The sequence below is a fragment of the Gouania willdenowi genome, chromosome 15, assembly GCF_900634775.1.
Source record: "Gouania willdenowi chromosome 15, fGouWil2.1, whole genome shotgun sequence".
Classification (NCBI taxonomy): Eukaryota; Metazoa; Chordata; class Actinopteri; order Blenniiformes; family Gobiesocidae; genus Gouania; species Gouania willdenowi.
Window position 1 is genome coordinate 19,059,209 of NC_041058.1, and position 24,239 is coordinate 19,083,447.

At 37.9% G+C, this 24,239-nt stretch overlaps 1 protein-coding gene across 3 annotated transcripts in view; it reads left to right on the forward strand.

Moving 5' to 3' along the window:
- khdrbs2 (KH domain containing, RNA binding, signal transduction associated 2) overlaps positions 1-24,239 on the forward strand; it is a 117,291-nt gene that overhangs the window by 69,455 nt on the left and 23,597 nt on the right. For all 3 annotated transcript variants that reach the window (XR_003675639.1, XM_028468777.1, XM_028468778.1), the window contains exons 5-6: positions 1,899-2,020; positions 4,497-4,674. Coding sequence is in view for 2 of the 3 variants with exons in the window: in XM_028468777.1 (XP_028324578.1) it covers positions 1,899-2,020; positions 4,497-4,674 (300 nt within the window). In the remaining variant the exon portion in view is untranslated. The remainder of the gene's footprint in view (positions 1-1,898; positions 2,021-4,496; positions 4,675-24,239) is intronic.

Sequence of the window (24,239 nt, forward strand, 5' to 3'; positions counted from 1 at the left end):
CTGTTTGGACCTGCCTGTGGGCTAAATAAATACAATGAAACACGTACCAAACAGCTGCAGGTGTGGTATATCACATAAGATGTGCTAAATTGATTTATTTGCTATTACTCCTCCCAATATTTTGCACGTTGTGATTAGTCGACCCACACTGCATATCAGGCAGTTAGTAGTAGCTCAACCGCAACATGTCTGCACATGCTGTCAAGTTAGCACACGTTTTTACTAGGGGTGTCAAACGATAATCACACGACTTCCATAATTAACTCATGATTAATCGCTATTTATTTATATTTTGTAGCTGTTCTGATTGTACATTAAAAGGATATTTTTCAACTTTATAATACTCTTATAAACATAGGAGTTGACCAAAATATTTATTATTGCAACATTTAAAACTCAGCCTAATAGGAATCATCAAATGGGCACATTAACAGAAATTCAAAATCGACAAAGTAGTGTCCAACTCATCATTTGGAAAGAATTATTAAACAATATGACTTTTGTTTAGTCACGCGAACCATCTGGCAGGACTTTGAAGCTGAACTTTCCATCAAAAGCCCTCTTTCCGTGTCCATAGCTCCGCGCTGCTCTACCTTTATCAACAAACACTGCTACCTGAAATTTCCAACCACGCACGGGGACGCCCGGATGTTCTTCTTCGTTGTGGTTTTTATAAGTGGTCAGCCTTCACCATTTAAGGCATTGCCGCCTTCTACTGACACGGAGTGTGGGGAACAGCTCTAAATTCAATCAATCTCCTACAAGTTAGCCAACAGGGCGTACGTTAATCACGCATTAAGAAAAATAGTGGCGTTAAAGGGAATTTCCGTTAAAGGGAATTTGCGTTAACGTGTTAACGCGTCAATTTTTACTGCCCTAGTTTTTACACATGCTAACCCTTAGTAAATCAGGTCTTTAGTGTAATAAAATAAAGTTTTCAAATACTTTTATTGTTTTACTAATCGTACAACTACAGTATAGACCAAAGTTGTTTTAAAGGCAAAGGTTGGTCAAACCAGATGGTAATTTGATTTTTTTTTTTTTTACTGCACTTTCATAAACACATTCAGTTGTCATGAGTCATATTTTTGGGATAAAATTGTAGGTGTAAATTGTTACCTTTCTCCTAGAAATAGTAGTGTTTCAGCCCAGTACTTTCACCTCTACGTTTAAACAGAATATCTTCAGATTTGGAAAGTTTCTTTAAATAGCCTTTTTCACATCACTCAAAGAATTCAGTCTTGAAAAAGTTACGGTATTTGATTGATTATTGTAGCTCCGACTTATATAAAGGATTATTTTTCAGTTTGATCTGACAGAGGCAGGATTGTGGTTTTCCAGAACGATGAATACAGTGGAACCCTGGAGCCGAGGATATGAAAGAAAGAGGATAAGGTTTTTATTAATACTGCTTCAAATGTAGTGATGATGTTTTGTTTTTTTTTTGTTTTTTTTTATCACGAGAGATGCAGCCATTATAGAAAGTTTCAAACCTTTTTGGACGCAACAGTTTGCTTTTAAATTATTTAATGGGCTTCTTAGTAGAACAGTTGACACTGTATGTTCATTGTGTAACCTATAGTATTTAAAAAAGTAAACAAAAGAAAAAATAACTAAAATTTTGCACTCTATCCATGAAAATATAGTTGTTTTTTATTCCACTTCCTGCTTCCTACATTTGTTATCTTTTTCCTCGACTTTTTGCCAATCGATCACAAGGACATTTAAATCTCTCAGCAACACCATGTGTTTCCTGAGCCTACGCGCCAAGATAATTTCAATTTAATGACTTTTTGCTGCTGTTGTGAGCATCTGTTGCAGCCAAAAGACAAATGTCCTTGTTTGTCATGGTTTGTTTTGGTTTTTATCTGAAACGTGTCGCATTTTTCTTTCCACAGGACTACAATGATGAAATCAGGCAAGAGCAACTCCGAGAGTTATCTTTACTGAACGGCTCAGAGGAGTCGAGCAAAGGAAAGACTGTCCAAGGGAGGAGCGTACGAGCAGCAGCATCAACAAGGTAAAGAGCTGATTAATTCATTAAGGTGTGCATATTTAGAATAATGTGCGTTTTTGCAAAAAAGTAGATAAAAGGATCTTTAAGACACAGATTTTTCATTTTGTTTAGGATTTTTTTTGATATTCAAAATGCAAACATTTGTGTAATGAAACATTAAACACGTACATTTAAATTGCATTGACTGCCTTGGTATTATTATAACTCATACATCAGAGTAAAGGCAACCATAACATCTAATTACACGTTACCACCAAATCCCATTCAAATCTGCCCTCGTCCGCATTCTCCGGTGTGCGTAAATCCTTATCCTCTTACGCGCTTCTAACCCTGGAATAAGTGCAGCGCCCCGATTAAGTGAAACATTATATTGCACTAGAAATATGGACTTCTGTCCACGTTGGTCACAGTGATTCGACTATTTTCATACTGTCCAACGTAAAGTCACAGTTTGATCCACTACAGAGTGAAACAAGCTGTCATACGTGGATGAGGATGGACCACAAACTGTTCCCACACATATTTTAATGAGGCTCAGCTCAGGTCGCTTTAAACTATTTATATTCAATACTGCGTATTATGGAAGCCAATAGTTCTGTTTCACTGCAAACATCCCTCTGTATTAAAGCAGGACGCTCTGCAGCCAAGTTATTTCCTCCTATCTCCAGTGCATCTAACTCGGTCACGCTGTACGGCGATGATGATGATCACGGAGAGAGATTTTAACTGTGACTCGGACAGAATGCGGCCGATCCTCAGTCACACTGCAATAATCTGATCAATGATCTGATCAGTTCAACCTTTTACATTGTTTATCAATGAAGGTGTTTCAAATTAAAAGTTAACTTTATCATTTTCACGGATGTCAGTGACATTTACTGTACAAGCGTTGGGAAAACTCCATGTTCCGTGATTTCTCGACAGCCCAAAAAAATGACATCGCCGCCTCCTTTTCTTCAGCCCGCCTTCATTCACACACACGTGCTTTTTGGCTCCTTATGCGCGGTGGGCGTGTCTGCAGCCTGGACCGGAGAATGCACGTAGCAGGGAAGTGTGTAAAACTGCAGGCGGGTCCAGATGGGAGAATAGACCCCTAAAGGTTCAAGGTTTCACTTTAAATAGAGGGTAAGATAACAAGTAAGGTTAAAAAAGTAGGAAATGTTTAAGTTTCAACATGCAACACTTCTAAGTTATGCAGTTTCATTTTCATTACATTTCATAGAAAATGATCATCTTCCTATTTTACTTGGTAAACAACGCTAAACTAATACGTATAATGCAACATTTATAAAATGTAGCAATTATGTCATAGTTTATATCATATATAACATACCACAACCCATACACCCAATCTGCAACACTTAAAAACATTTAAATGTTTCACTTAAAATGCATATTTTAACACTAAACCTTTTACACCTGCAGCATTATTTAACTCTACTAAGGACTAAATCAGATTTTAGATGGAGCTCATTGGTGACTAGAGCTCCTGAGGACCCCCTCACATGGTCCATGCTCGTTAATGACCCCTGGTGTAATGATCATCAGTAATCTACCTGAGAAGTGATCAGATTCACGTGTGCTTTGACAGTCTGTCTTCATTTAAAGATAAGATTCATCTGTCACTACCGCTTTAAAGTTCCGACCACCTTTCCTTTTTATGGTGTGGTGATAATTAATGTGAATCCCCAAGTAAAGATTTCACCTTTAATCCATAATCTGGATTATTGGGTATTTTTTTAAACTTGTGGAGGTTGAGCCACAGAAAGAAAGGGTTATTTTTGTGCCACATTTATTTATGAGCAATTAATGTACAGTTTTGAGCAATTGTAAATTATTGTTCGCTCAAACTGCTCTGTTGTGTGCTTTACTATAACTTTTACACAAAATGTAATTTTGAGTTCTTGCAAAAAAAAAACATGTTTTTGTGCTCAGAACTGTGCATTAATTGCTCATAAATGTGGCACAGAAATAACGCCATATGTCTGCCTACATTTTGTTTTTAGAATGCTTAGCAAGAATACTTGTGCAAAATAACAGTCTGATGTCATTTCATTTCAAACAGTGGTTTTACTTTAACATTTCGGCAAAGAGCAAATGTTAGCTTCCTTAGTTAAAAAAAAAAAAAAAAATCTCGCTATAGGCTAAGATTTGTCGGTTGTTTCAAGCCGACGTTTCCGAACATGAGTGATCCATGTCATATTGCAAATTAAACCGTAACACGCCCCACAGGTAAGAAACGGGGTCGCTACTGAGCCGTGCTCTTATCAAAATTAAGTATTTGATTTTGTTTCAACCATGACTGCCACCAACTGAGACACCCTGCTAAGTTGCAAAGACAGGAGGGAATTAACACGTCTCCCAGATGCCTTATTTACATGTTTTTCTCAAATGATATTTTGCTTATTTACCAAGGTAATGCCACAAGATTCCTTTGGGCATGTGCTTGCAATGATTGTGAGCTCGTTTGCATTTCCAGGAGCCTCCGAGGCGCTGGGAGGAGTGCAGGAGCACCTCGGGGCTCAGCCTCTGTACCGCACAGCAAACCTCCTCCTACCATGAGGGAGGGGCAAGCTCCGAGAGCCCGAGGGGCCGCTGCAGCTGCTGGATACAGACCCCCGCTGCTGGCAGTCACCCATGAATCATATGACGACTACGTAAGTTCAATCCTCTTTGCACACATTGAAAAATTGATTTCAGTGGGTTTCTACTTTGATGTAGTGAACGAAGATGAATGTTTAAATTACCAAGTTCATACAAACATGGTTGAAGTGTCAATCATTTTTGTTTTTAGTTTTTAAAAAAACAGACAACTATATCTTTAAAGTACATTTTTTTTTTAAAAAAAGAAAAAAAAAAAAAGGTTTTAAACGTTTTCTTCAATGGAAACCTTCTCTGCTGAGATATTTACCAATATAAAAGTGAAATATATAAATTACTCTGGCTCACATGTGTCCAACTCAAGGTCCGGGGGCCAAATCTGGCCCTTTAGAACAGGGGTCACCAACCTTTCTGAAACTGTTAGCTACTTCATAGGTACTGCAGTCTGAGGGGCCACCAGTTAGAAAAGCACTTCCTAAATACTACATTTTCACAGTAAGATAATAAGGAAGAGTATAACAGTAACTCAAAAAGGTAGGAAATGTTGAGATTTCTGTGCGTTTTTAAAAATATATCATATTATATATAACATACCACTGACCATACACCAGATCTGCAAAACTTAAAGGCATTTGTCATAATGTTTCAGTAAAATTAAACATTTAAATATGGTTAATTTAACACTAAAACTTTATCACGTGCAGCAGTATTTAACACTACTAGGTACCAACTACATCTGTATTTATTATCTTAGTGAGTTTGAATCCTGGAAAGTAAATCAGATTTTAGATGGAGCTCATTGACGACTAGAGCTCCGGAGGGCCCCTCACATGGTCCATGCGGGCTACCTGGGGCCCTCAGACACCGTGTTGGTGACCCCTGCTTTAGGGCGTTCAATTTGGCCTCAGAGGAAAATTCAAATTTATAGAGAAAACTACTGGTAATTTAAATGTAGATATTTCAGCACCTCCAAATACACAAATTCAATTAAACTTTACAATATTTTCCAGCACTCTCATTTTCCCCAATCGTTACAGTAAATATTCTGCAGGAACTGATACAGTATCTGTCACTTATTGCTTGGACATTGTCAGTTTCTTACATACTTTACACATCATTGATACATGGAAGATGAAACTAGGGCACAATAAGGTAAGAAATGCTCGTTTTAACATCTAGAATCTGCATCTCACTTTAGATTAAACCAGAGCCGTATAGAGAGAGAGAGAGAGAGAGAGAGAGAGAGAGAGAGAGAGAGAGAGAGAGAGAGAGAGAGAGTTGCGACAACAAAAGTCCAAAATGCTTGACCGTCACATGATTCATGCAAGACTGAATTTGTTCCCGGAAGTTAGTGGTGAGCCATTCAAATACATTGATTCCTAGTGACATAACTGGGATTTTTGGTAATTTGTTGTCAATAATTGCATTTTTTGACAATATTTATATAGTACACCATCATATGTATGTGTATGTACAATATATGTTTATGTAGTTTCATAAATAGTTTTTTTTTTCGCAAACGTAAATTTGTATTAATGATTAGTGTAAACAGCTAACTTACCTGCTTTTTCAACGTAGTTAAGGCCAACATTAATTTGGTTAAAAATGTGTTAATATGTATTATATTATACAGTATGTGTTGCTTTGAATTTTCTTTTAATTGCGAGTCATTTTGTCTGTTTATGTGGTATTTCCTTATTTTCCTTTATTTTTATGTTCTAGGAGTTCTTTTCTGTGTTTTTGTTGTTATTTTGTGTGTTTTTGGAGTCATTTTCTGTGTATTTGGTAGTTCTTTATTTTTCATGTGATTTTGGAGTTATTTTCTGTGTAGTTGTTGTTATCTTTGTGAGTTTTTGGAGTCATTTTCTGTGCTTTTGTTGTTATTTTGAGTATTTCTTTGAGTCAAGTTGCCTGTGTATTGAAGGGAGCTTAATAATTGATGTCATCATATAGATTGTTCCATATTCTGACACCCTGATTTGAAATGCACCTTTCGTTTGTAACTGTCCTCAATTTTGTGTTTTTTTAATATCTGTATTCCTCGCTATAGAAGCTAGTGTATCTGTTTTTTGTTTTTTGTTTTTTTGACATAGTTAAGGCCAACATTAATTTAGGTTAAAAATGTGTTCATATTTATTGTATACAGCATGAATTGCTTTAAATTTTCTTTAATTTTCTTAAAAAAAAAAAAGGGGGGGGTCATTAAAAAACACCACACGTTAATGGGTTTAGATACACTGATAATAATAATAATATTCAATATGAATATTTAAATGTCTTAAAGTTCAAAAGTGCATCACAAACTGTAGCTTCAATGCGCTACAATACTAAATACAAATGTGAGGCTCCATGAGCCACCATTGCTGTAAAAAAAACAAAAAAAAAAACCATTGGAGTGAACGTAGTTGACACCCCTGCTTTGGTTTTATGTTTTGGGAGAACTATATTTTCGTTATGTTTATATTTAAGTTGTTAATACAAAGTATATTTCCTTCCATTATTATTCTCCCAATGTGCCAATAGTCTAACAGTGGCTGAGGAAAAAGCTCTCATGCGAGTGTGGGTGCTAATATTCATTGGCCTGTGCTGTCTCAGGTTGTTGCCTGAGTCCACCCACTGAAGCAGAATATGAGCCGCATCATTGTTTTGTGTTTTTTCACCACAATTTGCTGGTGCTGGTGACGATGTAATAACCTGCTGCTGCTGCTGCTGCTGCTGCTGCTGCTGCAAGCTTGAAAGTGGAGATTCCTGTCCCTGCCGAGCTCTTTTTGCTATTGTTGCAGTGTTTTTTGTTGCAGTTGACGCTCTCAGGAATGTACAAACACATTATCTTGGTCCATCATAGTCATTTTAATGGAGAGTGCCTGAAGAGGCTGTATTGTTTTATCATCAATGCTTTAAAACCTTGCTTTGAAGCCAGAGTATTTCTGTACAGTGTTGCACAAGAGATGCAACTAGAAGACATTCATCACAGAGGCAGCGACTGGTCATCTGTAAAATCTCTCCGAAAATATTCAAGGCTCTGGTAGAAACTGTACAAATTCTTTAGTAGTCAAAAAATTCCTCAAGGTCATTCTGAATGAACTACCCAATGTGAGCTCCAAGTTTCATCTAAATGGAAAAAAGCAACACTTTTACGAGTCTATTTCCTCAGAGCCATCCCGCTAAGAAACGCTCCCATGTGTGCAGGAAATTGAAGATTGGGCTGTCTGCATGGGGAGAGGCCCAGGCGTCGTCTCATTATCAAACCAAATTGAGTTCTGATGTAGTGCCTGTGTGTTATAAAAGCAAGGCATTTCTCCCTTTTGTAACCGCCGATTAAAAAAAGGGTGCTAGCACAGAGATCAGAGGGCTGTGGAAAATGTATAATTCTAGCTTGCTGCAAATTATTTTTGACTAAAAAATTGCATTTGATGGATTGTTTTTCCATTTTCTAGGCTTGATACCAGCCCTGTGATGGGTTTAAATGACAGAAAAACAACAACAACCATTGACTAATAGACTGTTAAAGCATCAGTTTGTCTCTCAAAAGCATGATAGTGAGAGGCTCCATAATTGAACCTGACAGAGGATGGTATTGATTGTCGGCTTTAAAAGAAAACCACAAGGAATGTGGTGGTTATCATATGTCATTGATTGCCTAATATTTATGATCAGGGTGCTTTATGTCTTAGAAATGTTTCCTGATATTGTTATTTTCAGTCATCTTGTTTTTCGTTTGTGATTATTATTTTTCTTTTTAACAACATGATTTTTGCTCATGCATGACAACATTGCCACAATATTTTTATTTTTACAGTGGGAGTACAGGAAAAGATGGTCTAAAACCCCAACAGCTCGTCAACTACTACAAAAAAAAAAATATCATATATTAGAGTAAATGTTTCTATTTATTTCAAATATGTAAACAAAAGAAACAAAAAGATTCTCAACGCAATTTTGCGATTCAGTTCACATTTCCGAATAGGAGTGGGAAGAAGTACGAACATATCTGTAACGCAGTGGCTATCCGTACGGTTGCCGTTTCAATATACCGACATTCTATTTGTACGCAGTGCCCCTAGTTGACCAGTTTAGGTCATGTGACTAAGACTAAACCTTACCTTAAACCTAACCCTAAAAATTAGGGGTGTCCCGATACAACTTTTTCACTTCCGATATGTTACCGATATTGCAGCCTTGTGTATCGGCCAATATCAATATTGATCCGATTCGATATCAGCACGAATCATACATACTTTTATTAGTTATTTTGTAGTGTGGAATGCTAGAAAAGGTTACTCAAGTAGAGAACAATAGTCAACAGCAGTAGGTTACTTTGTTGTAGTGTGAACCACAGTCACCTATGGATAGAAGTAATGGAGTGGAACATTTTATTGGAGCGCATATATCGGTGATTTTAGATGCAGTCCTATAAAATACGATATTCGTTTTCTTGCTGATATCGGACCGATATACAATATCAATATCGGATCAGGACACCTTTACTAAAAATTGTTGCATTTAGGACGTACTTGTACTTCGGTAACCGTACCAATAGCACTGGGGGTTGTCCGTACGGCAACCGTACAAATAGACACTTTCTATCTTTAATGAAGCGTGTTGGTAATGAACAGCTTTTGAAGAATTATAAGTTTTTGTTTTGTTTTTTTTTCTTCTTTTTTTTTTTTTACATCAAATCAAATACATAGAACTTTTGTCCTTTGCCATCATGCTTTTTTAATGTACACAAAGTAGAAGTTGTCCACAACGGCAACAATAGGCAACAAGTGTTTTAATAAGATATTTAAACCCTTGGATTCTGTCCATGCAGAGGAAACCAGAATCTCCTCTTGGACTGCTAAACTCCTCATTTGTCTGAACAGCAGTGTACGCCTTTCATATTATAGACCATGTAGCCTTTTCCAGGCTGAGCCCAAAATGATTGTGTAGGCTACATAGCCTCCAGGCACTCGCAATGAGAAATATTCCACCTAATTAGGAGTTAGGATTAAAAAGCTTAATTGAAACTTGGTTACATGGGTTGAAAACGTCCGAGTGCCAACACACACACTGAAAAAAAAAACCCAATAAACACTGAGATGTTTTTCGAAGATAGAGAAAGTTTTTTGAGTCGACAAACTTTGCAGCCACTTGTTTTGTATTGATTGATGTCTGTGGGGAAACAAAATGACTGTGGTAATGGAAGAACTGCAGCTATTAAAGTGAATGTATTGTTGACGGTGTTTGTTGATGCCTATTTTTGAAAAACATATTTTAATGTGATTTTAAGTTTATTTTCCTCCTATTTTGTGGTAGGTGTGCGAGTCGATCATTCTGAGCTATTGTCTCCCTGTTTATGGGAATTCAGTTTTTATCTTCCGTTAAAGCCAAAGGATTATGAGATAAAATGTAAATTAAGTCATTCAAATCTTTTAATCATGTGACCGTGGGATGCAACAGCTGTCTAGATTTCTGCAACACCACAATGTGGAGTTTTCATCTAAGCTCCCATTTTTATGCGCAGTGCACAGAACAAGTTATTAATACCACTGCACATCCTACACCAGATAGAAATTTACATACAATTGCTTATTCATAACCGGCGCATGCAAACAGAAGTATGAGCAAATGTGTGCAGCCCGTAGATTGCAGTCATTGTGTTTTATAAATGAATGGCAGGCTGTTGTTTTCTGCCCCATTTGAGTCAAATTTGTTCGAAACATTGGGTGTATTTCGGTTCTTCTGCAGGTCATCATGTAACAGAGGTTCCTCTGGAGGATATGATAAATGTGCTCTGTTATAATGTTTTCAGACTCGTAAAATGTGGACATGGACAGTGGCCAATGGAAGTCATTTTTTAAATGGTTGGGTGACTCAGGGAAGGTATGGGAAGAATTCATTCATGTTGTACTGACTGCAGCCTTTGCTTGACTCATATTTATTTAAATGTAACAACTTTTTTTCTGACATATCGTTTTTTTACAAAAACAATTTGCCCTCTATTACTGACAGCAGGAGCAGCACAGGATACCTCAGGATTTGTTACAAAATATTTGCATAATGCCTCTAAAAAGGCAATAGTAAACAGAAATGCCTCAGGTCTATCTTACAGGTTTTACTAACAATTATGCACCACTGTAATGAGAGATATCAAATGAAATATTAATATTGTAGCCTCCCACCATTACAGTAAATAGTTTAATTTTAAGCCAGCTCTGTTGTTTTGCACATTATCAGTAAAACAATAAAACACACATGGGGTGCCATTTTGACAGCCCACATAGAGGCAGATTTTATTTTATTTTATTTTTTAATGATTCAAGATGTGTTTTCTTTCCTAAAGAGAGTGGGTGCATTTTGAGTCCTTTTGCTCTGTACACTCATGATTGTGTGGCTTCTTCTGACTCCAATTTGATCATCAAATATGCTGACGATACCACCATTATTGGTCTCATCACTGAGAATGATGACAGAGCAGGAATTGAAAAAGTTGTTCAGTGGAGTAGAGAAAACAACCCCCTGCTGAACACATCTAAAACATGTGAACTTGTTTTTGATTTTAGTCGTGGTCACTCTCACACGCCTGTTGTCCTTGGTAACTCCCCAGTGCAAATTGTTGAGGAGTGCAAGTTTCTGGGTTTAACTTTGACTTAAGATGGGACAAAAACACTAATCGCATTGTCAAGAAAGCTCGTCAGCGTTTCTTCTTTTTGCGAAAACTTAGAGAATTTACAAATAAGTCTAAGATTCTGCTTAACTTTTATCGCTGCACCATAGAAAGTGTGCTTGTTAGCTCTATGACTGTGGTTTGGGAACATCACAGCCAAAGAAAGGAGAGCTCTGAACAAGGTGGTTCACTCTGAAAAAAGGACTGTGAGCTGTGAGCTGCCTGTTCTGGAGTCTCTTCATGATTGCAGACTCTTAAATCGAACTCTGAAAATCATCAATGACTCTTCTGGGACTGGCCACCCTGGTAAAGCCATGTTCCAGCTTCTTCCCACCGGGAGAAGATATTGTTCGTTGAGATGCAGGACGTTAACAGCTTCTTCCCACAAGCTGTTATTAGGCTGAACAAAGCACTTGGAAGGCTATTCTTGCATTGCTTTATTGTTGTACTGTTTTAGGCTATCAGTGTGTTTTTATCACCTCGCTTCATAGTGTCATATGTTTCCCTTTGAACTTTTACTGTGTTCATTTATTTAGTCTATTATGGCGTTTGTTGTTGCCGACTCTGGTGCATACTGGTGTATTTTTGCACAAATATACCAATGTAGTTTGTTTTTTTTTGTACTGAAAATGGCAAATAAATTGAACTTGAACTTGAAGAAGAAAAAATGGTCAAGAAAGAAGTGTTCCTATGACGTTTTTTCTATTTCTTAGATTTCCTTCATTTATAAATGTTGACTAAAGCAGAAACAATCTGTCGTCTCCATTGCCTTTTTAACAGCCTGCTTCATTCATCTATCATACATAAAGCTACCCAACATGTTAAACATAAAATCATCTCAAAACAAAAGCGCTCAGAGAGCGCAAACTTTCACCAAGCGCCAGATATCCTTTGATTCTGATCATGACATCATGATCATTCACACTTTAAAGGCTTGACATCCCAATTTGTTAATGAAATGCGCCATCCAGATCTGATCCAGATGGATCTTGGTGGTGTAAAGTCTACCTTTGGTTAAAATGATGTCAAAATTAATTAAATTAAAATCCCAGACAAACAAATTAATAAACTCTCCTTGGCAGAGGCAATGCCCAATGACCATCAGCTGAGATGTGAAGCTTTGCTTGGATACTTTAGGCCGACACCTGCCGCTGAATCACTGGTGGAATTACTGCAACGCGCTCTGCCACCAGCCCTCTGTCTGACAAAAATGCAGATTTTTAAAAACCTGTTTATGCAGGTGAAACTGTGCCAAACCCTGCCTGTATATTGAACGCCTTCCTCTCTAGAACAGAGTTTGTTTTCTAATGCTTACAGCGCCTGGTGCATTGTGGGTTCTCCAACTGGACTGTGCCATGACCAGTGATACGCCTGATTTTTAGGGACACGGCAGCAACAGCACAGGAAGCAACGCGCTGACGAGCCAACAGTCGCTAAAGGCAGAAAAGGACCCATGGTGTGTCAAGCTTTGAAGTTTGGCTGATAAAATACATTTTTATGCCAAGTTGCTCTCCTCCTGTCTAAGAATATGGGCATACTGTTCATCCACCTGTTCAGGCCTTCAGTGACCACCTGATAGCAAATAGTGAAAGTGTTGCCAGCTGTGGTGGATGTGACGTTGTAACATCTGGGTTAGTTTTGGATTTGCATTTTGTATATTTGGCACATATTATTGTCTTCATGGACGTATTGATCAGTGAACCTTAACTATCACAATAATTACTTACTTACTAATCCTCCTAAATATTCAAATACTGTTTCAAGTGTCTTGTTTTTGGTATCACGCATGCAGGGATTCTATAGTAAACAACTATCCTTGCACTGCTGCAGAAACAGCTGTTCATCCTAATATAGTGCAAAGGGTGGTGGTGTCCTTTTTTTCACAAATCTATCTTTATCGGACAACAGACCAGTTCGACATTTCAAATACGCTTTCGCAAGGATCTGGCAACAGTAAACAAACTCATCTCGCGGTTAGTAAACTGTGAAGCTGTTTTTAGTATTGATTGAAAGCACCATAAGTTTGTATGCCCGGCCAACAAGACGCCATTAATAACTAGTCCAGGGGTCTGCAACCTGCGGCTCTGGAGCCACATGTGGCTCTTTGACTCTTTTGCAATGGCTCCTTGTAGCATTTAAAAAAATATGGTATTGATGATTAATGACAATAACTTAAAATAAAATTATGATAAAAGAATTGGTTACCCTAAAAATGAATCACATTGTGCAATAACTTTGCCACCATCCTACTTCACCTCCGGCAATATCTACAGATCATCAACTTTCCTGCACCTGTGGCTAACCTTAAGTTTTAAATCCCTGGTAAGATAACTAAACCAACAAAAACCCTATTTTGGAAGAAAATAGAGATTTTAATTGTGTGGGGAAAGATTTATTAAATTGCCAACATGTCGGCTTAATATGCATAATGCATGCTTGATTTGTTGCAAGAAATGAGCTATTAGCATGTGTTGACCGACATGATCTCTCACATGTCATCAAATTCAAGTTATTTTTTGTAGCCCTTCAAATCCATTAACTCACACAAGTATTTGATATTATTTTAACTGTATAGAATAATAACACTGTATTGTCTTTATTGAGAATGTTTTTTTTTTTTTTTGGCTCCAGGAGGACTTTAATCCAGGCGAGATTAGGCAAAATGGCTCTTTTGAGAGTAAAGGTTGCAGACCCCTGAACTAGTCAAACGACACTTATGTATTTGTGAAATGGAAACAGTCGAAGTGTAAGACTGTGCATGTGTGTGTGTGTGTGTGTGTGTGTGTGTGTGTGTTAGAGTACGCAAGAAATACCCGGGTGCATACTATATGGTGGCTTTTCGTGCATTATATTAGTGTAATTGTGGCTTTTCTTCGGTCTATTTTGTGGCGCATCAATGCACATTAAAAATTAAAAACCCCTTCAAAATCTACTTTTTTCTTTGTTGAATCTTTCTTAAAGATAATGTTTATTTAATTTAGTTGAATTCAGTAATGTAAGATTTATTATATTATTGGGGAAATGTTGAGAGAGAATAATTTATTCCTTCAGTTGCAGCTGCCAGATGTTTGTTTCGACCAGCAGATGGCACTGGTAACCCAGTGTTTGGTTGGGATGCAGCTATTCTGTACCGTGAAGAAGAGATGCTATGCGCTAGCAGACAGAGCTAATAGAAAAACCTGAATTTTACAGATATTCACATGCTATTACAGATATTCTTTTGGCGCTAAAGGGGTAATGAATCATTTCTGAACATGTTTTTTAATGCTTTTGTAAATAGGGCTCTTGTTTTGAAGTTAACTGGAGGTTTAGTCAGTAGCACAAGTGGCGTGTCGCTGAAAATCGGAAATTCCTGAAATCGGCATGAAATGTGTTTCCGCGAGTTTTATGAATCAAATGACCACATGTTGATATTCTACTTGGTCATTTTCTCGCTTAAAATGCTTTCTGAACTTTCAAAGGTGGCAAATTAACGGAGATATTTAGCCTCAGTGTGGCTTTTTGTCGTAGTAGGTGCGAAATGCATCTTGGGAAACTTGGAAGTATACTTCAGTGGGAACGATCACCATCCTAATCATCCTAATAGTAAATAGTAGACAAGACACTGTATATATACTCATTGAGTGCGTAGTAGGTTAGTATGCGATTTCATTGATTGTATTCCTGGAAAGCGACTGAGATGGGAGAGTTACCACACTCCTGCAGATGAGCAGTGGGGCTAAGCTGAGCCAAGCTAACAGATCTCTTATAAATACTGGGCAATAGAGAGCCAGAGAACGTGCAACCCATCTGTGTCCCTGTGTCTTGAACCCTTACCTGGTCAGCAGTCTTGCTACAGATGAATATGTTATCACGGATAACCCCAACGTTAGAACTATTCACTAGGTCAAGTTTTCAACACTGAAGTTATTGGCGATCTAACAGTGTCTCGCACCAATCCTTCAAGAAGATCCCAGAAGGGGATCAGGCAGTTTGAGTCCGTCCAAAAATTGAGCATAGCGTTAGTTCAGGCAGGCCGCGGACGTCAATCCAGCCACACCGCCAATCAACCGACGGCCCAGATTGGCTCCCTATTGGTCAAAGCATACAGGAAGCACTACTTAAACCGTGACAGCTGTCTCTTACGACCTCAGCAAGCATCTTGCAACCCACCTCCGCCCCAACTCCTCCAGGTCAGTATGTATCCAACTAACTGGGTGTCATTTGTCATTCTGCTAACCACTCTCCTTGCTTTAGCCTTTAGCTAGGGCTCATGGAAGATCAGGGAGGAGTGCTCTCCCTACCTCCGGCTTTCCACGTAAACTTGTGGAAAGGACCAAATATAAGATTGCTTGCATATTCGTGTAAAGCGCTAAAAGGGGCTTTACAAATCCAAATGCACATTGATTGTAAATAAATCATTTATTTTGACTAAAGCGCTCCTGACTGAACTAGCAAGATGTTGGCGTCATGTGATATGTTGTGAAGTGGCTTTCAACATTTTCACACTTTGTTGATGCTGGGATTTTTCCGATATATAAGGCAAGGCAGACTGAGGCTTAAAGGAGAGAGGAAGAAGCAGCCTTGAGTTCCTTTTATACAGTGTCTTTTTAAACCTTAAGAGCTGCTGCATTAACACTTGCCTCTTTACTGATGCTTTGTATTTCTTTGTGCAAATACTGAAGCAGTGAAAATAGGAGATGAACAGAAAAGAACAGCAATCACTAATTCATGTATTTGTTTTAGCAATTGTTTGAAATAAATCTTCATATGTAACATAAATTTAGAACTGATCTTCTTGTGTTCTCCAGAGTTAGCTAAAGAAATCCCAGGTTGTGACTGTTAAAGTCTCCCACCCAAAGAATACAATTTGACATGAAAATAACTCAAAAGAAGGGCACACCAACAGTTAATCTTTTTGGTTGAAGCAAAAAAATCTATTCCAATAATGTACTACATAAAAACCAATGAAATACCATTAAAAGAAGGAGGACACATGGTCACATCCATGATGTAAGACCAATCTGAACAGTAAAACACTAGAGCAGTGTTTCCCAAACAGGGGTACATGTACCCCTGGGGGTATATGAGCACATTGCAGAGTCAATAATTAATTTAAAAATAATCAGGAAATGTTCCTTGTCCCTTTTTAGACAATTTTTTGGACAAATTCACCACAAACTAACAGTGCTATTGCTCAATAAAATTCTATATTTTATTGTAATTTATTGAAACAGTATTATTCAATGCTGTAGAGGCCATTTTATCACACTTATGACAATAAGGGACAATATTTAGCTACATTTTACAAAGCAGACCTTATTTATTTACTATTGAAGTAATCACAGAAAAGAAAAATTCCACTTTAAATTAGACTTATTTTGTATTTGTAGGTTAAGGAAACCAATGTTTAAGGGTTTAGGAGAGTCCGCTGTTCCACAAATTAAAAAACATATGAAATTATGGAGAGGGTACTTATGATATGAAGAGGGGGTACACATGATATGACAACAATGCAAAGGGGTTAGACGAGATAAAAAAAAATTGGAAACTACTGCACTAGAGTTATCATTTCTGCATAAAGCAGCTATGGTAGCTTCTAACGTTAGCAGTGTTTCTTATAGTTGTAGCATCTCAGAAACCCTCAGTTTAATGAAGAGCTTACCTCCATACATTCTCTTTAAATGTTATATTTACATGTGCTGTAATGACAGTGGACTGTAATCAATTATAGGAACTTTAATCGATCGAGAACTGCCTGAGGCTGCGTCGCTTTGCATCGATCCAGTGATTGATTTCCCCACCCCTTGTGTTATCTTACAAAGGTCACAAGGCAAATACACCATCGACTGATCAACCGTCCGTAACAAGGATCATGCACTGACGGACAATTACATGCACACACACGTCGCACAATAAGGCCATTAACTTACAAAATATTGTTTTTTGGATCAACTCAGTGCCCACAACTGCCTTTAGAACCGATTAATATTATTATTTAGATTTATTCAGAGCACGTTTCTGCAAAGGAAACATTTCTATCATTATATTGGTGCGACATGAATGAACCATATCGTGATCAATTTCCCTGACGACTTTGGAAATGCAAAGATTCAGTTTTTGGTGGTTCTCGTCATAGATTCTGGCAGTTGTTTCTTCCACAAAAAGAGCTCATCAATCAATCTTCCAATCTGCATTAAGCTGCTGTAAACCTAATTCACCATCTGCACTATAATGACAAAAATGCTATAATGCAGATTAGTTAACCAGTGAATTGGGCCTATTTTTCATTGACAAGATATCTGCATTTTCAGCATCATGTAATCAGAAGTGTGTGTTTTTTCGACTTACCTTTTTAAATGTCGCTACAATATTCTGCTACAGTAATTGAATTTACAGATAGCAGCTATTATTTCATGACATTTCAAAGGCAATGACATAAAAGTTTCTGATCTCTTTGAATGATACTTGTCATAACCAGTATAAGTTACTTCAGCTGAATAGCGCACAGGGAAAGACGTGGCAGATTAAAAAATGTGACTGATGGAGTATTGTATAGACTGGGACCACTGCCTCTGTTTAATGTTAAAGATCCAATCCCATCTGAATCAAATCTTATCTTTTAATGTCAGTACTCATGAGAGAAGTGAGGCATCGGAGAGCGACGGAGCGCTCGGTCCCTGACAGCAGACCATGAATGGTACAAATTGCGGGTATTTTTTAAATTATTTTATATCCTGAGCCCTGCAACCATTCTGAAGCTGTGCGGGAAATGCTATAATATGATTAAACACAGAGCTTTAAGAGGCTTCAAGAAAAAAAACTTCAATCCAGCGTGGAGAAAGCCAAAGGACACCCTTTTGAAATGGGGAGAAATCCTCCCCACACAGCATCCATTTCATGAATATAAAGGATGTGAGAGATTTGTCCCGTTCCTGTGTTTCTTCAAGGAGAGCCATTCTGAGAGCGCTGGGAAGAATGGATTGCACATCTGCAGTAATTACTTTTTAACAATAGGCTCAAAATCACCGTTGAGTTTACATGTTATTTTAATTGGAAGAATTTGCTATGCAGAACACTCCAGTTTAACAGCCAGGTGATTATTTATTGTAAGGCAGGAGAATCCGTGTCTTCTGGGACCGACTCAGTGAAAGCAGACAGATGCAAACATTTTAGCAAAGGACAAATTTTGTTTGCATGTTTTCTCAGTGTTTGTGATGGTTTTCTTAGGGTAACTTCAGTTTCCTCCACAGTCCAAAAACATGTATGCTAGGCAGATAAAAATGTTCATATTTCACACGTAAGTGCCGTATATTCCGGCGTATAGGATGTTTTCATTTAAAGTTGAGGCGGAGCACTTTATGCAGAGTTGGGCTCAATTACATTTTCAGATTACAATTAAGCATTCAATTATCCATGTTCAATTACAACTCAATTACGTTGTCCAGCATTTTTCCAATTAAAATTATAATTATTGTTTTTTTCTCAAAGTCAATTACAACTATGTTCTCAATTACAGTTTATCACAAGTATTGAGCCTTTAATCATTTTTTTTCTCTTTCTCTTCTTAGTCAACACTACACCACAAGGAAGGGTAAGAAATCTTTTATTATAGGGAGGATATAAAAAGCCAGCAGAAAGAGTGGGGGCCAAGGAGCCCCAGGCCACCCCCCCACGGCCGAGAAACCCCCCAGATGCCCCCGAGACCTTGTTAGGCTTCCTTATCAATGAAAATATTGATATTAATATTTTCAATGCTTTTTTTTAATGTCAGTTTACCAATAGATTTACTTTTTTTTTTAAAGGATAAAATTATACTTAAGAGAACAGACAGGTTAACTTGATCTGAAAAATATTTGAATAATTTTAACTACGTATGTGTAAGCCATAGATCTTGTTGGGTTCTTTCTTTCGTTCTCGTTTAGTATGGACCATACATTTTGTTTAGCGTGCTGAAATGACTTTGCTGTAATTTGCGCTATATTAATAAAGTTGGGTTGAGAACTGTAACCCAGTTTTGCATTTAATCAAATTGTAAATGACAGTTTTTATTGAATGTTCATGCCAATTATAATTATCTGAACTGAATTACAATTCAATTATTCAACACCAACATCATTTTTTAATTATTAGTTGTAATTACATCATATGTGTAATTAATTAACAATTATAATGTACCCCTACCCTGGCTCTGTGTGTGTATTTTTCAGTCAGTCACACACGTGTCCATTGAAAGCAGGCGTCAGGAGGCAGAATATTAAAAGCAGACAGTAAAAATCAGCCAGTTTGTAACAAGAAAACAAACAGCCTAAAGTTGCCAAATCACCACGTTGGGTTTGTTCAGAAGCGATTGAGCCCGGATTCTGACTCAGAGTCCGAACTAGACACGATCGCTTCTGGGGCGATAGTTCATGGTCAGAAGAACGGACGGAGGGAGAGGTGTGTCTGTCTGGATCCATTAAAAACTGACCATAAGCAGATGTAAAAGGACTAATATGCAGACTTGGAGCAGTGGGGAGGAGACTTCATGTAGAAATGTAGAATGTAGAAACTCATCAGAATGCACAGAAATCTCTGTTAAATCGAACAGGAGCCTGGCAGCCCGCCTACCTGCCCGTTCTAATTTGCCAAGTCGTTTGAAGGGTACCCCCATCAGCCAATAGAGTGTGGTCTATGTGACGTGCTGCCTTTACGTGGATTTTTCTTGGAAAATTGTTATTGGAATGCAGCCAATACAGCGGTGCGTTCAATAGCCCGGAAAATACGGTACATGGTTATCTGCCTCTGTGTGTTGGTCAGTGACAGGCTAGTGTCCTTTCTTGGGTGCGCCTCTCCTTGTGCCTGATGTAAAACAATCGGTGGGTGTTTTAAAAGATCATTTTTGCTGGGTTTAAGTGAAATTGCTGGCACACTGCCAGTGAACACAGGGTTTAATCTTTAATCATATTGATCCAGGACCTTAAACAGACCTTTTTCTTGCACGCTTTGAATGTTTAGTCAGAAGGAGTCACCTGATTCTTTTCATTTAGACTGGATGGTAGCTGTAAAGAGCAGCATCCATTCACTAAGATAAAAGGAGGCTGCAAATCTCATTTTCCCCCTCATTCTGCTGCGTGGAGAGGCATTCATGCAGCTTTTTAAGGAGATCAGTCACTGTCAGGGGACATACAGGTTGTCAATTGATAATGAAGCACTGTACTAAGAGCCTTTAGGTTCTGGCTGTCCTAATTACGCTGAGCGAAGATGCTCTGCTCCTGTGTTAACATTTGATTTATGTCCAGTGCCTTGTTGAAAAGAAGCTGTGTTAATTGTTTTTACAGATGAGTGTCAAACTACTAGGACTAATGGCTCTTTAATTAGAAGTTGGCCTGTTTATACAGGGTACCTTGTCAAGTCAAAGCGTATGTGTTGTGAATAAAATGAACAGTCAGCAGTGAGATAAGAAAGCGTTGTTGTGAGTTGAACTTTGAGGCATTTACTGGTAGCTGTCCCTAATAGTGCTCCTATTCCTTCCCTGATAATCAAGCCATGCTTTGCTGCTTCTTCTCAACAAGCTTTACCAAGTTAGAGCAGCACCGCGTGACTGCGGTCGCCAAGTACGGCAAAAATGGCTTTCTCACTATACAGATGTTGATATATTATTCTTCTATACCTACGTATCCTGTGTGGCAGCTGGCAAGTGACAATTCCAATAATTGGAGTTATAATAATTGCTGTAAATAAATACTTTCTGCATTTGTGATTTTTGCATGTGAGGCAGTGATAAAGCAGCAATAGTAGATGGATGATACACAGATGATGCCCTTAATACAAAAGCACTCTGGGAGCGCAAACCGCCGCTAAGCGCCAAATATCTTCTTTGCCAGATATTTGACGTTAACGGCATTTTTTTGAAAAATCCCATGGAAATGTGCAATACTGATGTGTTCCGGATGAAACTCGGTGGAGTAATTGAAGAACCAAGTGGACATAACTGAGCCAAATGTTATAAAGATTGGTCAATTAGGCACTGAGATGAATTTTTGAAATTTTGCCAATGATTAGAGATAGAGGTAGGATTTTTTTTTTTTTTTTTTTGAAACTGGTCCAGAATCAGTAAATTGATCCAAATCCTCTGTAAAATATAATGGAATGTCCCATGGCGTCCTCCTTGTTGGAGGTAATAAAAAGCAGAGCTGGAAACAGAAGAATAGCTAGAGAACATACAGTACTATTTGGATTAGTGTAATGTGTGATAATGTATTTCACGTAAGTCAGGGGTGTCAAACTCATTTTAGTTCAGGGGCCAAATACAGACCATTTTGAGCTTAAAGCTGGGGTACTCAAATTATTTTCTTTAATTAAAAAAAATATTCTTATTAGCATCATATAGTATATCATAAAAGTAATAATTTCTGAAAAAAATAGTATGTCTGTGCCTTTTAATTAGGTGTATTAGTTAATAAAACCCCAGAAAACAAAATCTTGGTGGTCACCCCCTTCAGCTCCAATCACAGGATTTAGAGAAAGGAGGGGTGAGCAGAGCCCACAAAGGGAAGGAGCCTCCTCATTGGCTGCCGCGATATATAGTGAAGCGCGTGCACGGTGCAAACTTGTTTTCAGTAAAGCATGGCTGCCGAACACCCACCAGGAAAGATCACTACACCTGTGCTTGCTGTTACTGCATATACTGCTAAAAAACCCAAAAAGAGAAAATCAGAGGAAGTAAAGAAAGAGATGCTTGGATGGAACTTCAACCTATGCGTGTGCACGTTCAGCGCTCGTGCACTTCCAGAGGAGGAGACTGGGAGGGATTATCAGAAATCGGGGGCGGGATTTACGATTCAAATTCAACGATGCCCCTCTGTCATGGTTCAAGATTCAGGCAGTGCAGCTTTATGTGGGCCACATATTTTAGGTGTATTTAATGTGCCCTGGTTTGCACTTCCACATATAAACGATACATAAATGATAAAATATGAGTACATCAGTCTCTGTGGGATCTTCACTTAAATCTTCCCTGATTTTGTGAATTTGGAGAAATTTTGTGGAATAATTTTAAGAAAATTTGCCAGATTTTGGAAAAATTGAGTTATTTCAACGATTTGAGATTAAACATGACTGCCGTCATCAGACATAAGAACGAAAACATTGAGTTTGGCAAATATTGTGGATTTTGATTGCATTTTTTATTTGGAGGGGCTGACATATCTACAACTGAATTATTTGTTAAATTAGAAAATAGTTCATGTTTTTTTCTATTATTTTTACTTTTTCGAGGGGTCCGAATTTGATGCTCTAAAGGGCCGGATTTGGCCCCTGGGCCTTGAGTTTGACACGTGTGGCGTAGGTCAACAAAGGGCAGTCACTGATCACAGACCTGCTACAAAAGAACTTCAGTTATGTTGTGCCCACGTTCTCTGTTCGATCACATATACTGTACGCAAAGCTTTGCAACTTCTGGGCTGAGGAACAGTATTTTATCTATGACTACGGCCCCTAGCAACCCTCTTGTCTCAAAAAACACACTCCCTCAAAGTGATAGTGGTTAGTCCTTACACTTTAAAGCTTGGGTGTTGAGATCAACTCCAGGTGTAGGAAATTGTGTCTGTATTCCTCTCACATCTTAAAAAAATTTTGATTTTCAATCAAATTTTTTAAGTGAATGAGTTTGAAAATGTTTTTCTGGCTCCTTTTAAATCTGATGTAAATTCTCATTTCTGACTCCCCCCCACCCCCCCACCCCTTTACCCCACAACATGTACAGTAAAGTGGGTACGCCCTTTTTTGGGTCGTGACCCCATTTTGATATCACAAATGTCCAAAGACCCCAGAGACATTTTTCTAGAATTAGTTTTTGATCATGTTTATCAAACTGTGTTACAAAATACAGAGTAACCAGAATTAGTACACAAAGTGACAAGTAACAAGATGCGCCACCTCAGAAACGTTTATATTGCATTTTATTTTAACTGAATTTATACTAAAAAGTATGTAATACAGTTATTTGATATGTATTGTGTGTGATGTGTTCATTTGAAAAATAATAATTCAAAAAATTGAAAAATATAACTTTAGGCAGTTTTTTTTTGTTTTGTTTTTTCAACAGTTACTTGACATTTCAGGTGATCCCATTTTAATTCAAGGTGACCCCACGTGGGGTCCCAACCCCAAGGTTGAAAAAAAACTGCTAAAAGCATTGACACACTTCTAGAGTAACTTGGGTCCTTGTATTTTACATCTTGAATCATTAGTACACTGCATTTTCAAGTACATTAGTTAAAGGTTATGTCTTTTAAAATACATTTCATGTAACACACGTAAACAGGAACCAAGTGTTTCTTTTTTTACCTCTTCTGTGAAATTAATCCAGTGATTGCTTTTCCAGTTGTGTGCTGCAGTTTTCTTTCTGGGTCGCTCAGGGAAAAAAAATGGCTTGTTTCTTAGATATTCATGTCTTTAATTATCTTTGCCTTTGTGAGAAAAGTCTCAGGAATGAAACAGAGATGCACAGGATCTCCTGAACAATTTAATCCCCAACATAATCCCCAACTTTAATACAGTCGATTTCATGTTCCGAGAGAAAACAAAGTCGCACATGAATAAGAGGTGCTGGAATTAGCATCATCCAACAGGAGAGGAACAAGTGTCTCAGATGTAATTTCATTTGTGCTGCTGCACCTGATGTCCTTAATGCTGATGTATCTGCCTCTTCGTCAAAAAGCATTACCAAAAGCAGCCACACCTAATGCCAAATGATGTGCTTTCTATTGTTGCAAACAGATGTGAAGGAAGAATGTGTTGTTGAGAACCTGCCGAGTATAAACTGCTTTCATTTGAAGCTTTTGAAACATTTCATTCTGCCTGATTTGAAAAGTATTTGATCTCTAAACGGAGCTGAACTCCTGCGTGTATCACAGGAGACCCTCATTCACAATGCCAAGCTTGAGTAAGATTAGAAGAGATTAGATCATGATGAAAAGGAAACACAACCACTTTAAACTCCACTAAATC